The 15376-nt window shown below is 40.7% G+C and overlaps 1 protein-coding gene across 1 annotated transcript; it reads right to left on the bottom strand.

Moving 5' to 3' along the window:
• Nucleotides 1-592: 592 nt before the first annotated feature.
• On the bottom strand, nt 593-12181 carry LOC306732873 (synaptic vesicle membrane protein VAT-1 homolog; the record flags this gene model as incomplete). The annotated part of the gene is made up of 6 exons (XM_079214048.1): nt 593-1142; nt 2167-2405; nt 2666-2755; nt 2995-3165; nt 5320-5527; nt 11795-12181. The coding sequence occupies 6 exons, from the start codon at nt 12179-12181 to the stop codon at nt 957-959; spliced, it is 1281 nt and encodes a 426-aa protein (XP_079070174.1). The 3' UTR covers nt 593-956.
• Between the last annotated feature and the right edge of the window lie 3195 nt (nt 12182-15376).

Below are 15376 nucleotides of genomic sequence, written 5' to 3' on the forward strand. Positions count from 1 at the left end.
AAATGGAAGCTTAATAATCCATCACTATACTATAAGAGCTTCAAGATTAATAAATATTGAGCACAGAAATAAAGCAAAGCACTATCCCATTTGTTCTTCATAACATACTCCCTATAGGAATGACTAAGTAACACATTCTGTAGTTCTGTAAACACAATAGGATTTAAGAAAGCGGCTCAATCAATCGAGGTGAGATAACCTGCCTGCTTGCCGAACAGTTTTAGCTCAAGTTCCCCACTCGAGTGCCAAGACCGGAAGATCCCGCTAATTGTCATTCACAGTTGACTTGGTGGCGGTCGACTTTGAATTTGGCACAAATATGAGAGAAAAATATAACAATTCAAACTCAAATACAAAGAGAGACTTTTGTCTAACAACATTCAATAAAGAGGAAATAGAGTTTTCCATCACAACCCATGAAACTAGAACGATCACTACTATTCCCAACAAGCACTAATGTTTACTGACAAAACAGGCTGGGGTTGGTCATTTTGATTATGGTTACTCATTACTTCATCAAATTAACAATCTGTAACACGACAAAGAAGTTAGCAGCAATATATCTTGAGAACATTCAAATTACTTTGCCAGATTTAATGATGCTGATTAAAGAACAAACAGAGAAACCACAAAGGGAAATGTGTTTCAGATTAGTATACAGGCGGCTAAGATCGTGTCATGGGGAAGTCACACACACCTTCATTTTTTTACCATCTGTTATCGCAATACATTATTCCTCACGTGATGTAATAGAGTACAGTTGTTTTTCATTTAAGTATCCCCAACATAGACACGGCACTATTACACAGACATATTACACAACAGAATCTTCATAAACATTTGAAAATACTGACAGTCAAAGAGTACATCTTGCTTTTTTTCTCTTTGAGACAAGTGGACAATAGAAAACTTATTCAGGAAGTGCTTGAAAACATCATTCAAATAAACACTCTTACTCAATCCTCTGCCTTAACTTCCTCTGTGGCCTCTTCCTTCTCGTTGACGGCAGCTTCAGTTTTTTCCACATCTTCTACCGGCTCAGGGTCGCACTTTGATTTCGCTTCCTCCTTCTTCGCTTCAGGAAGAAGGATGACTTTCCCAATGTTTTGGCGTTCGTGCATGCGCCTCATGGCATCAGTCACCTGACAGAAGACAGAGAAATAAAACAGATGTGCAAAACTGGTATTGCCTAATTCTCTCGTCTCCTTAAAATGAGATTAATTGCACCAGATTTGTAGTGACAACATGATACACACGCTAATGGCCAAACAGTCAAAGTGAGGAGGAAAATTAATGAACACGATGGCTATCTATGCCGTGCATCTCTGCAATAAGTCATCTGCACTTCCTATTATTTCCTGCCTTGGCTTTTGTCCGTTTCCTGTGCGCAGATGCAAATTCAGGATCGTGTCGCATCACACTCCTGTCTATCCTTGAAGCGAGCCAGAGACACTAACACAGAGACATCCCCGTAAGTAGTGGATGCCACGGCAACAATTTAGGCAGTCACCTAGCAACGCCCCTTAAGTACTGACTCATCTGATGGGGGGATTGAGGTTTGCTCGTCTGCCACACGAGAAATGGAAAAGAGGAAATCACCAGGAGGCTGTGACGCAGACGAAGCGAGTGATGCACAGCCATCTAATGTCTGTGAATACTTTGAGCAGCTGAGCTTATGCATCTGAGGAAACTTGAACTTATTTTGTTTTCAAATCTTTCAGAAATTGTTTAACATATCTGGAAACAAGCTTATTCACTTTCTTGCCGAGATTTAGATGAGAAGATGATGCCACTCTAAAAATATGAAGCTATAGCCAGCAGCTGGTTAGCTTAGCTTAGCATTAGGACTGGAAACAGGGAGGAACAGCTAGGCTGACTGTCAGAAGGTAGAAGGTCAGTAGTTCACCAATTAATACGTTAAGTCTTGTTTGTAGATTTGTATTTACCTTCGGCCAGAGCCAGGACAGCGATTTCCCCTTGCTGCAGTCTTTGTGCCACGCTAAGCTTATCTTTTCCTATTTCTTGTACATCCTTTACGTTCTTGTAATTTCTAAGAGATGTAGAGGTAGATTCTGTTTCACCTCAGCCCAGAAAGTGCTATCATGCATGTTTAAGTAACAGTGCGCCTCTTTCATATTTTAGATTTAAAAACATAATCAAACCAACCTCCTCGAAGTGATGGCATGAGTCAATGCGCGGCTTGATCTTTCCCTGCTCGTAGAGCTCCAGCAGCTTGAACATCGTCCTGCTGATGAGCTCCTCATCGGTGATGTAGCCCAGGTGGAAGCCGCAGACAGACTTGTTGGCCTGCATCAGTTTGAGCGCGGTGAGCGAGAGCTGGTTGTACCAGGTCTTAGCCATGGCCAACAGGTTCTTCTTCTGGCCTGTCACACAATTGGCTGCACCTTGAATGACAAACAATAGAACAATGTACTTTAAAAGAACACACACACACAGATGAATTTATTTATAGCTATCTTCTGGAAGGTTAGAGATGATAAAAACATAAAAGCCGCAACACATTAAAAATGTCACTTAAAAGTTCTAAGTATTATTAGTTTTGTAGTGAAAACTGTTAAAATAGGCACACACAAACAATTACATTGAGGCAGAGTGAATAAATGAATTAACACAGTTTGTTTACTTCTGTTTCCAGGTGACTTACCAAAGACTACAAGTGTGCCCAAAGTTTTCAACAAGCTAAAGCCTTTCTGGGTGTCTGAACCACCGAGTGGGTCAAGGACGATGTCCACTCCTGCAGAGAGAAAAGATGGATGGGGAGGAAAAATAAGGATGAGAATATTTTGAATGTCCCTTTATCAACTTGTTATTCAAGAAACAAAAGCCACCGACACATTGTTAACATTAAATCCATGCCATTAAATTGAATGACATCCATACATTTACTGGCCAAGCAAGAAAGGTATGGATGTCTGTGTTCTTTGGGCTTAAACACTACAACAGTACAGTACAAGCAGTTGTGTGTTTTCTCACCTTTCGGGCTGATTTTGCGAATTTCCTCCACGTAGTCTTTGGTGCGGTAGTCGATGGGGTGAGTTACGCCGCCTTGGGCAATAGTTTCATGTTTGGTGGCTGATGCAGTGCCAAAAACAGTCACATCTGGCACAGTCTGACACAGCTGGGTGACAGCAATACCAACACCACCTATTATACGGGCAGAATCAAACTGAAGTGAGAAAAGTAACCGCAGGCATTTCAATTTTCAATGTAAAAAGCTGTTCAACTTCTGTTTGATCTCTCTCTGAAAAACTCGGTGATAAAATCAAACAATAAACTACACTGGCTTTTTCACACATAATACCACATAATGGATCAGTCATTCAACACACACACACACACACACACACACACACACACACACACACACACACACACACACACACACACACACACACACACACACACACACACACACACACACACACACACACACACACAAAATGCTGGCTGCCTGGGTGTGCAAGCTCACCAGTAATACTTCCTGCCCTCTCCTACACCATGGCCTCATGGGGCTGATTCATACATGTCAGCTGACAGCCACCCACACACACTCAACACTGAAACGTGGCCTTTGAGAGAGGGGGGATGCAGAAGAGCTCTGGGCCGCGATGCTGGATGCTGATATTAACTGAAGTGTGTACTTGGATTCGGGTGTGGTTGATAAACACAAAGCTATCTGAGGGAACGCAGAATTAACATCTTTTAAACATAATTAATTACTTCAAATAAACAAAAGCTAAAGATGATCAAAAATGCCACGAGGGATTTTGGTAACACTTTTTATTACGCACATGTCTATAATGCATTATAAAGCATACTTATAATATGTTATAATCTTCTTATAGCACGGTCTAATCTAGTTAAAAGCACTCATAAATATGAATAATTCTGTATAACAATAACACATTATATCGATGGTCCAGTATCATAATACTTCATAATTGTTGGTCACTTACTGATATTTATGTCAGGAACATAGTGTAATCATTTATATAGTTGTAATACATTAAAATCTTTTTACAATGCAATGTAGATTTGATGAGTAAAGTGTTTATTGTTTGCTCAAACATTTGTACAACCTTTTGTGTTTTTGGAGCAAACAATTATCACTTCAAGTAATATATAATCCCATTGTAATGCATTATGACAGTGAGAATAATGCATTATACAAATATTACAATGTATTCAAACTATGGGACTTATAATACACAGTGATCTTTTTGTTTTTAAATGACACCATCCCAATTTGTGCATTGAGTGTGAAGGCTCCAAAAGGTCTTGAGTGCCTCTGATTTTTTGCAGCTTTAGTGTCGTTGGCTGCAAGCCGCCAGCTCAGCCGTCGCCATGTTGAGAGCCATTGAGAGGCAATGGATAAGCTCTCAATTTCTGGTTTAGTACTTTTAGAAAATGCATATAATTATTTCCACCTTGGTTATTTTAACACAAACATCTCAACAGCAAATGAGACATATTTGCTTGTTACAGCGCACCATTTTTAAATGCCAGGTGTTGCCAAAGCAACCATGCCTGATAATGATCCTGTTTTCCATTTTATGAATACGCTTTTATGAGAACACCACGCAGACACAGACACACACACTTCACCTATGACCGACGGACTCTCGTATGATAATTTTTCAGCCGCAGCAGAAATGCGGCTGCATTCAAATAAGTGATTAGTGACCCGGCGTGAAGGAGCTGCGTGACTCTTTACAGGTCTGTCCAACTGATTCTGTTTGAGGAAATTAATCATGTCTAAAAATCACTTTTTTTCATTTATTATGTGTATACTGTTGATATATTTGTCAATTCAGTACAGTGAATTGTCCATGAAATGTCAGAAATACTGAAAAATGACATCAACTTTAAAAAAACTAATTATTCCCCATTATTTTTCCCAATAACAAAATCTAAAGATATTCAATCCACAAATACATAAAACAGAGATAAGTGGTAACTGACAAAGAAGCTGTAACCAGCATTGTTTTTGTATACCTTAAATGACGATTCAATTAGCAAACTCTTCATCCAAATTGCACACATTTTTGAGAATATTAGAGTTTTAAATGTGTTGGATTTTGTCATGACTTGCAGGAATGTTGCATCCCCAATATTATATGTCATATTTTCAAGTGACACTGATCAAGTCAAGAATAAAAGAGAACTTCATTATTAGTTGTTGAACAGCATTTCAGACACCACTGATTTTATTTGTACTAAACTGGGTAAATGATGCAGTGTTCAGAATACACTCAATGCGTTAGGTTTGAATGTGTGTCTTCATAGTGTGTTTCTTACCTGCTGCCATATGGATGAGAACACTCTTGCCTGGTCTCACGTTGGCCATCTCAAACAGCATCATGTAGGCGGTCACGTAGTTTACGGGGAGAGCAGCACCTTCCTCAAAGCTCATCTGCTCGGGCATGGGGAAGGTGTGGCTGGCGGACACAACGACAACTTCCTGCCACATGCCACTGCGGCTCAACACGATGACTCTATCCCCCACCTGAGGAAAGGCCACAAAGTAAATAAATACATTTTATCCGGCCCACCACTTCATTTTATGTGGCCCAAGACAGCTTGAAAGGCATATGATCGTCTTAAAATTAAAGTCTATGCTGCCTTACAGTGTAAAGTCACAGTTTGCTCTTTGATAGACTATTGTTTAATTAACCCTAAATTAAATGGATTTCTGTTGTAATAGAGAAATGTGCTTATTTATATTTATAAATGCATGTACAATATGTTTACACTTGAATAAACAATCAAATGCAAATATGTTAGGGAGTAGTTTATACAGTGTTACAGTTACAATCGGCCTTTTGAGGACAACCATAATGCTGACGTGGTTCAGGGTGAAAACGAGTTTGACACCACTGCTTTAAGGCTATGAGTAGGACAGGCGGCACAATTAATCTAATTTGAATTGCAATCACAATTTTGACTTCCCACAATTAAATTAACGTCGACTCCGATATTGACGTTACATACATGCTTCTCTTCGAAAAAAACTCAGCTGCACATCAAATCAAGCGCCTCCTAAACTAACAGCCAGACGGATTGAGATGTTTTGGCTTTACTTTCGGGGAGCTGTCATGACGTAGCGTGCGCACCCTTCAGCGGTAGCCTGTGAAAAATGTTGCTGAATGTTGCGGCTGCAGTACAGAGTAGAAGAGCAATATGCTGTTACGAAAATGTCTTATTTTCATTCAAAGTTGTGTTAACTAGCACAAGCAGCACTTTCTGGATTTCCTTTGGGGTCAAATGTTTTGGTACAATTCTATGTTGCCTCTAGGAGATGCTCTTTGAATACGTTTTATTTTGATGAAGATTTGTATATTAGCAGAAATGTAGAACAACATGGAAGATAAAGCAGTGCGGTTCATTTCAATGTGAAAGTGTGATAACAAAATATTACTAAAATCAATGAATAACCGGGATTTATAATCATGATCTCAATATTGATGAAAATTACAAATAATAATAATCTTGTATAATCATGTAGCCCAAGAAGGATGTGAGTATGAGAAGAAACTGCCTTTTTCATGAGCTCAATTTCTTGTGTCACCACCATTTTGCTCTCGTCAAATGGAAAATTGAGGTCAAGCAGGCAGGAAATCATCTGATGCTTTTTCGTTGTTAAATGACACGAGGGCAAGTTATTACACTGCTGCTGTGCTCTGTCAACATACATTCATCCTTATAAAGGAATGATCCTCAGAGTCATCTTGTGATACCCGGTCATTATGACGGCATTTTTACCAGAAACAACAAAATTATTATTTCCATTATCGATTATTCTGCCAAATATTTACTTTACCAATGTCTGGCCTGCAAAATAGTGAAAAATGCCCATCACAATTTCCATGTGCCCAAGGTGGCAACATTTTAGAACCCGAGTCTACTGACATATATAACACAAAAAGCACCAAGGCTTCACGTTTGAGAAGCTGTAACCAGCAAATGCAAATGCATTTTTGCATTCCAGTTCAGTTTACCAGTAAATATCGATGGAAAAATTGCAAAACCTCCTATCTGCAAAATTAAAAGTGGGGAAAAACCTCCTATCTGTACTCTCAGTATTTTGTATTATCTATTGGGTATCCTTAATAAATAAAAGAAAACAACAATTTGGGAATTTTTCAGATTGGAGATTTTGTTTTTCGGCCATCAGTCTCTTTGGCTTTTCCTTCAGCTTTACATCATTATATCATTTATTTTTTAACAGGAGTTCAAAAATGTTATTTTTAGACCTCACGACCAACTCTAAACACGTTACATGTATATTAAACTATATCACATCAAACCATATCCCTGGCAGAGGTCGCTAAGGTAGTCAAAAAGCTCCTTGGTGGCAAGGCGCCAGGGGTGGACGAGATCCGCCCTGAGATGCTGAAAGCGCTGGACATTGTTGGGCTGTCTTGGTTGACACGCCTTTTCAGTGTCGCATGGGGGTCGGGAACAATGCCCATGGACTGGCAGACCGGGGTGGTGGTTCCCATCTTCAAGAAGGGGGACCGGAGAGTGTGCTCAAACTATCGTGGCATCACACTGCTCAGCCTCCCGGGAAAAGCTTATGCCAGGGTGCTGGAAAGGAGGCTCCGACCGCTTGTCGAACCTCAGATTCAAGACGAGCAGTGCGGATTCCGTCCCGGTCGTGGAACAGTGGACCAGCTCTTTACCCTTGCAAGACTACTGGAGGGGTCCTGGGAGTTTGCCCAACCAGTCTACATGTGCTTTGTGGACTTGGAGAAGGCTTTCGACCGGGTCCCTCGGGGGTTTTTGTGGGGGGTGCTGCGGGAGTATGGGGTGCCGGACCCGTTGGCACGGGCTATCCGGTCTTTGTACGCCTGCAGTAGGAGCTGTGTTCGTATCCTCGGTAGTAAGTCAGACACGTTCCCGGTGGGTGTTGGCCTCCGCCAGGGCTGCCCTTTATCACCGGTCCTGTTCGTGACCTTCATGGACAGGATATCTAGGCGCAGCCAGGGGGCGGAGAGGATCCGGTTCGGGAGTCTCGGGATCGCCTCTCTGCTGTTCGCGGATGATGTGGTCCTGTTTGCCTCCTCGGATTGTGACCTCCAGCATTCACTGGGGCGTTTTGCAGCCGAGTGTGAAGCGGCAGGGATGAGAGTTAGCGCCTCCAAATCTGAGGCCATGGTGCTCTGCCGGAAACCGGTGGATTGCTCCCTCCAGGTGGGGACAAACTGCCTACCCCAAGCGAGGGAGTTCAAGTATCTCGGGGTCTTGTTCACGAGTAAGGGTAAGGTGGAGCGGGAGATCGACAGACGGATCGGTGCGGCTGCAGCTGTAAAACAGGCGCTGTACCGGATAAGCGGTTGATAATGGATGGATGGATGGACATCAAACCTGTTGCTTAACTGTTTCTGTTCAAATGAGCTCAAACAAGTGGGTTTATGGGAAATGTTGTTCCTGCCTTGTGCCTTGGCTTCTTCCAGCGTTATTAGAAAAATATCATTGGTGTTGTGAAACTTGCCAAAAAGAGTGACGGACTCAGGAAAGAAAGCCGATTGTGAACGCTGCTCTGCTTCCTGTTAAAGCAGCCTCAAGACCTCTGAGCCACACCCACTTCCTGCTACGCACAAACCAATCACAATAGACAGATGCCACACACACACACACACACACACACACACACACACACACACACACACACACACACACACACACACACACACACACACACACACACACACACACACACACACACACACACACACACACACACACACACCTGTTGTCTGTTTGAGTGAGATAACTCCAATAGCGCCAACTTTCAGCTTTAACTTCCACCTCGGATGACTCAAAAGCTCCTTTTTGGGATGGATACAATTTCTCAACCTCTGGTCTTATGAAACACTTTTAGACACCCACTGGGTGACCTCAAAAAACCCATGATGGTTCATTATAAAAAAGGCTTAGCTCATTTCCTGTAATGCTGACATGAACTGAGGTAACTGAAGTGATGTCTGAAGTAGGACAGTGAAGTTTTATTTGAATTAGATACGACAAAACTTGTGCCAGCAAACTAAGTTAGGCAAGAGTTTTTACTGCTGTTTATATCCATGCATAATCATATAAACACAAGGCATCTGCTTTAAATTGACCAGATAATTGTCAATATACTGAGCTGAATACACAACACACTGCTACACATCCTCTCGTCACACAACACTAAGTAGATTAAAGAGTTTATTTGCAGAACAGCTGGTGTATTTCTTTGAACGCGGCAATTACTGCTCAGTCTTCCAAAAATATCAATCAAGTTATGAGGCATAACTGTCGATGCATTTTAACTGGAAAGACGAGCTGTAAAGAGACCCCACATCACACATGTGTTGCGTCTGCTTTCCAACCAGCCACACCCTTCTATCCTCGTCTGGAGAAGCCTTGCTGCTGGAGCCCGGCTCGATCTGGCCTGATTACAACAGGATCAGCCTCTCCTTGTAAACATGTGATTGTGTGCTGCTCTGCGTGTCCACTGCAGTTCCTCACAAACAATGCTCATACTCAGTGCTTGTTCATTTTTAACCTGTTTAAGATCCTTACATTTACACCATTTCCTGCACTGCTGCATGTGGTGTTTTGCTGCTTACTTCCCAGACAAAAAGGTGGTTTTGGGAGCGCACCACTCCTATAGGATTCTTGCTCTTGAAAATGGAGATACGGGTGGAGGGAGGAACGAGAGGAGGGCTGGATAGGAGTGTAGTAATGTGGAGGAGGAAGAGGGGAATTCCATATTGACACAGAGGGACACGGAGGGGCTTCGGTATGTCAAAACACATATGTTAAATTAAATAATGGCCTGTAAATCCTAATATAAGCCAAGAAAAGATGTGTATGGTTGATAGAGGACGAGGAGTCAGACTGACTAACTGAAGTTATGGCCTTGTTCACGTTACGGCTAAATATGGTTACTGAGTCTCATAATGTGTTCACAATCGGATTGGTTACAAATGGAAGCAACAGCTAGCAGATAAACATCCTCTCTGGAAGACTGACTGAAGTCCAATGCAGATGAGATTGGTGGTGCATGTATGGATGCAAAATCGAGGTTGTTAAAAAAAAGACTTGCAGCTGCTCTGGAGGTAGTTCCAAAACAGACACCAACAGTCTGGGTGAAATGAAACCGTTCCGTGTATATTCAGCGAGGACATGTGTCCTTTCCGGCTGACATCTTTGTTTGGTTTAGGAAAAATAGGCACAACTTGGGAAACAGGTTTAGATTTTTTTTTAGGTAACTGTAATCTAAAACACAAGAGGCACAAACTGTGGCTCGGATGCACAATTATTAACTGTGCAACGCTCCATGAATGTTTCACTTCTCTTGAATAAGTGTCAAGAACAGCAGTTCATGGTTCAACTTATTCAGATCCTAAAGCAAAAAACTTATTCGGTTTATGGAAGGCTGAACTTATTATTATGAGAGAAAATGAGGAAGTCTGCTTGGGAGCAATCTGTTGCTGAGCTTTACATACAAGACAAATAACGCAGCTCTTATAAACACAATGACACAACAGGGAAAAACTGTTATTCATGCAAATATGAGTGTTTTGCATCTTTCATGCACGAGCGTAGAACATAAGCACCTTCACATTCTGCTGCTTTGATTCTTTATATGAAGTAAACAAATCTGAAACTCCAAATGAAAACTGGAGATTTTGCAAAAGCCTGTGGCATAAAGTCATCGAGGTTGCTTGCAATGAGTCACTATGGGTTTTTATTTTATCCTCCACATGTTGTAGTAAAAATAAATGGAGTCCACATAACCAGTGGCCTCTGGATGATCTGGGATCAGCTCTGCAGTATCTCAGGAAAATATGCTTTAACTGCAGGGAATAAGGTGCCTGTATGCTTCAAATAGACCAGTCTGCAGCTGACTGGATTTAAAGAAGGCACATATAAAACTCGACCTCTGGAAAGCTCTTTATCAAGAAGAAGGTAAATTCACTCTTGTGGCGGGGGAGGGGGGAATGTAAACACACTTCAAGGACACATTTTAAATCAAACACAGGAACTAGTCATAATGCTCTAAGAAAACCTATTTCCACACATGAAGAGAACATGTTACGTTAATGGAAGAAGTTATTTATGAAGGGGTTCTGCTTTTTTCACTGTGCATCCACACCATATTGTGCAGAAGTGTTTTAAAACATACAAAAGGGCTGTTTGTACAAATAGTTATTCATTTTGATAATCAATTAATTGGCAAATTAACAAAAATGTAAAACATGTATTGGTTCCAGCCTCTCAATTGTGAGGATTATCTGCTTGTCTGTGTTTTATATCATTGCAATCTTGGATATTTGTGTTGGACTAACAAAAGAAACAATTTCTTCCTCTTTTTGTGACGGGCGTTTTTCACTATTCTCAGACAATTCATTGAAAAAACATGTGTGTGCGTGTTTTTTTGCATGCATGTCATTGGATGGACAATGACACACATTGCCATGGGGTGAAATATTGTCCCCCCCCCCCCCAAACAAAGTCATGCCATTAGAGGGTTAAAGAGAACAAATTCTGGTTTAGTGTTTAGCGGAAAAGATTACTAGCACGTTTTGGCCAGGAGTGACAACCCATGTGCCACTGAGAACCAATAGGAAGCACATTTCCACAGTCCAGAAAACACTTTCCACAGAAACAAGTCAGTAATCACAACTACATCCTCAGCAGCTCCAACATCACATGACTGACATTGTTCATGGTCTTTGTGGTATTGTGTGGGTGCGCGTGCACTCGGGGGGCCTTTACTCACCTCCCTGTCGGTCACACCCTCCCCGACGGCTTCGATGACCCCGGAGGCCTCCATGCCCATGATGACAGGCGGAGCGGGCAGCAGCTCGTACAGCCCCTGCTTGCCCAGGAGCTCGGCGAAGTTCAACCCGCACGCTTTGACGCGCACCAAGACCTCTCCCGCGCATAGCTGCGGCCGCTTCTGCGTCTTCACCTGCAGCTTGACTTTCTCGTAGCCCCCGTGGCCCGTCAGGACCAGAGCCCGGTAGGAGAGGGGCTGCTCCTCGGCTGCAGGGCTGCTCACCGACTCCTGCGCAGGAGCCTCTGAAGCAGCCGGCGAAGGCTCGTCGGGCTTCTTCTCCTCCTGTTCAGGTTGTGGCTGCTGAGTTGGAGCCTCTTCCTCAGACATGATGACCACTTGTGATGAGAGAGCAATAGTTCAGCCTGTTTGGGCGTTGACACCCCGACAAACAAATAGTCAGGGAGAAAGGAAAGAGTCTCGATAAACGCAACAATTAGTGGTACGTTGACATAAAATAGGTCCCTCAGTTAGGACAGTCGTATCCTTTGTGAAATTAGATTGTTACTGCGGGGTTTCCTGTGCGTGCGCTCCGCTCAACAAGTGATCCACGTCAATGAAAATCATGAATTCCGGTTTTGATTTTCACAATAAGAAGCTTCCTTTCACTCAAAAGCAATTAAGATGACCCAAAACAGTATAGTGGGATATAGTTTAATTAAACAATATATAGGCTACATTTAAGCGATAAAAGAAACATCAGTAAAGTTTGTTTCACGCTGATGTGTTTATTTTCAAGGGTACATCATAATATTAATAAGATAAAATAAGATAAAATAATCCTTTATTAATCCTGCAGTGGGGACATTTACAGGAGTACAACAGTATAGTGTAAAGTGCACACAAGAGACATTACAAAAATACAAAATAAATATGATAAATAAGCAATACGAAAACCATAATAAAAAAAAAACAGTAAATAATCCAGAATAACAGAAATATTATACAGACAGTATACTATTACAGTAACTTAAATGAAATATTATATATGCATAATGCTTTATTAAAAGGATTGTACTGGTGAAATCGAGAAGAAAATACAAATAGAATAAAAATAATTTATAAAGACACTGTTTCCACACAAAGTTATAACCTAAATATTAAACCACATTTCTGTAAATTTAACTGAATGAATTCCTTTAATGATAACCATGATACATTCTGAATGTGTTCATATGTGGTTGTTTCTCATATTTGTTGCGGATAGGATTCCATTTATAAAACTGAGTTGAAAAAGCTTTTATTTCAACACCAAGTCTTGTAATATCCGGTGTTTTCCTCCCTATTTTTGGTTGGCTTGACGCAGTTTAAAAAGTGACCGATCCGTTTCGTTGGCAAAAGCCAGAGAGCTGCGGAGAGCTTCAAACTCCGGACAGTGGAGTACTCGGTGGAAGAAATGGGATTGTTTGAGTTGTCACAGCTCGAGGAAACACATGCAATAGTTCAGCTCTAATCTGCTAGTCATGAGTTAAATAATGTTAAAACCATCTGGTGCACTATTTGTCTAAATTCTTTTTTTTTACAAATAAATATGATTTTATTTTTGCAAATATGGCAAACAATCTGAGGTTAAGTTTGTGACATTTATCAGCTATTTATGGGAAATCAACCTCACAGAGAAGAAATACAAGACTTCCATTTTAGAATGATAGTCACAAACATCTATAAACTGACACTGTAATCCATTATTCTAAAAGAAAGAAAGAAAGAAATGTAATGTCTTTAAGGTCTTTACAGTCTAGGCTTGCTTTTAAAACACCTGACAGCTGGACAAGTTAGAACGTACTAAAGTGAAATACTTATAGCTAAGGTTCTTTCCTTCATAATGGCAATTACTTGTTTCCGTCACATAACATGTACCCGCACATAGTCTGCACACTTCTTGCACCCTGCAACTAAAGCTGCTTTCTCATCTTGTTGGTGGCTGAGTCTGTCAGGCAGGAAGTGGAGGGATGGTGAGATAGATAGAGCTGTTTTTAAAGGAAATTCCTTTTTCATTTATATATAGCCACATGTAAGGTCTGAAGTTGCAGTTTAACACTTCCTTTTTCCCCGTTCAAGTTCTAAAGAAGCTGCCACTGACATTTTAAGAGAGGAGCACTATAGGCCGCACAGGCGTCAACTTATACACACATACTGTGCACACAAGCACACTCATCAACACACTTAGCTGGGGAAACAAACCATGGTAACTGAGGGACATGTTTTTAGATGCTCCATATTTTTTAGGCACACACACACACACACACACACACACACACACACACACACACACACACACACACACACACACACACACACACACACACATTGTGTGTCCTAAAAGGACACTGCTCCCCAAACCAGTTTATTGCATCGTTAGATAGACACACCTTTCCACTTGTCCAAAAATATATTTTGAGCCATACAACACAAATCTCACTTCAAATCTTGAATACACCTCCTTCTCTCCATCTCTGGAGAATGTAAAGTAAAGCTCAATATAGTTGGTAATGTGATATTGGTTTAGTGCCAATTTGAATATGTTATGAATAAACAACTAATCTAACCTATACAATTAATTCCAGAAACAGTTCATCTACAATAAAAGTGCTGCATGCAAATACGTACAACACATACATTTACTTAAGGATTCCCATTTTCTGATGATTGAAACTTCTACTCCTCTTAAAGTCACCAGTGCAGATTAAGAGTTTACTTACAATCTGTGATGAGTTTATAAATTATAATGCACTGGATTACGTAAACTACCCCAAAGTATATAAACTGCCTTGATTTACCACAAAATCTTAATTATGCTTGCATGTACAATGCAACAATAAAGTGTTGTAATACTATGACATGGAACCATTCTGCTGCGTAATGAGTTTTGCTTTTGATACTTTAAGCACATTTGGTTTATTAAGCTTTTCTGCTTTTACTTTGTTAAGCTTTTGAATACAGGACTACTTACAAGTATTTCTCAAAGTTCAATATTGGAAAGAGGATGGAAAACAAAAAACTGATGACATAATGACACTAATAGTTGTTAACATTGCCAGGAATATAAAAATCGTATTATAAACACAAAAGTCACGTTTTTATTATAACTTGCACATACAGTATTGCTGTAACATAAACTTAATCCCAAAAAAAGAAAGTTAAAATAAACAACTGAATGGAAAAACAGACATATGCTTACAATTTGTGGCAAATAAATGGACTCCTTCAGTTTGACCAGAAGATGGAGCTAAAAGACTTTCCTCAGCTTCCTCTCTGTCTATGAGTCAGCTCACTGCTCTTATCATAAATGACAACTTATGAAGTGAATAATGTAGTTAAATATCTAACAGTTATTAGGCTACCAAACTGTCAGGATGCAGGTTTCAGGGTCACGTGCCAGTTAATCCAGCATCTTTGATTTAAAATTGAATTGTAAAAGCTCTCAACTGTACAAGGACTATGACATGCTTAAACAGTTAAGTGTGAGAGAGAGAGTCATTGCATGTATGAAGTATAGGCTACATAATCAGCCTATTGTACTGT

Source organism: Taurulus bubalis (genome assembly GCF_910589615.1).
Source record: "Taurulus bubalis genome assembly, chromosome: 2".
Taxonomy (NCBI): Eukaryota; Metazoa; Chordata; class Actinopteri; order Perciformes; family Cottidae; genus Taurulus; species Taurulus bubalis.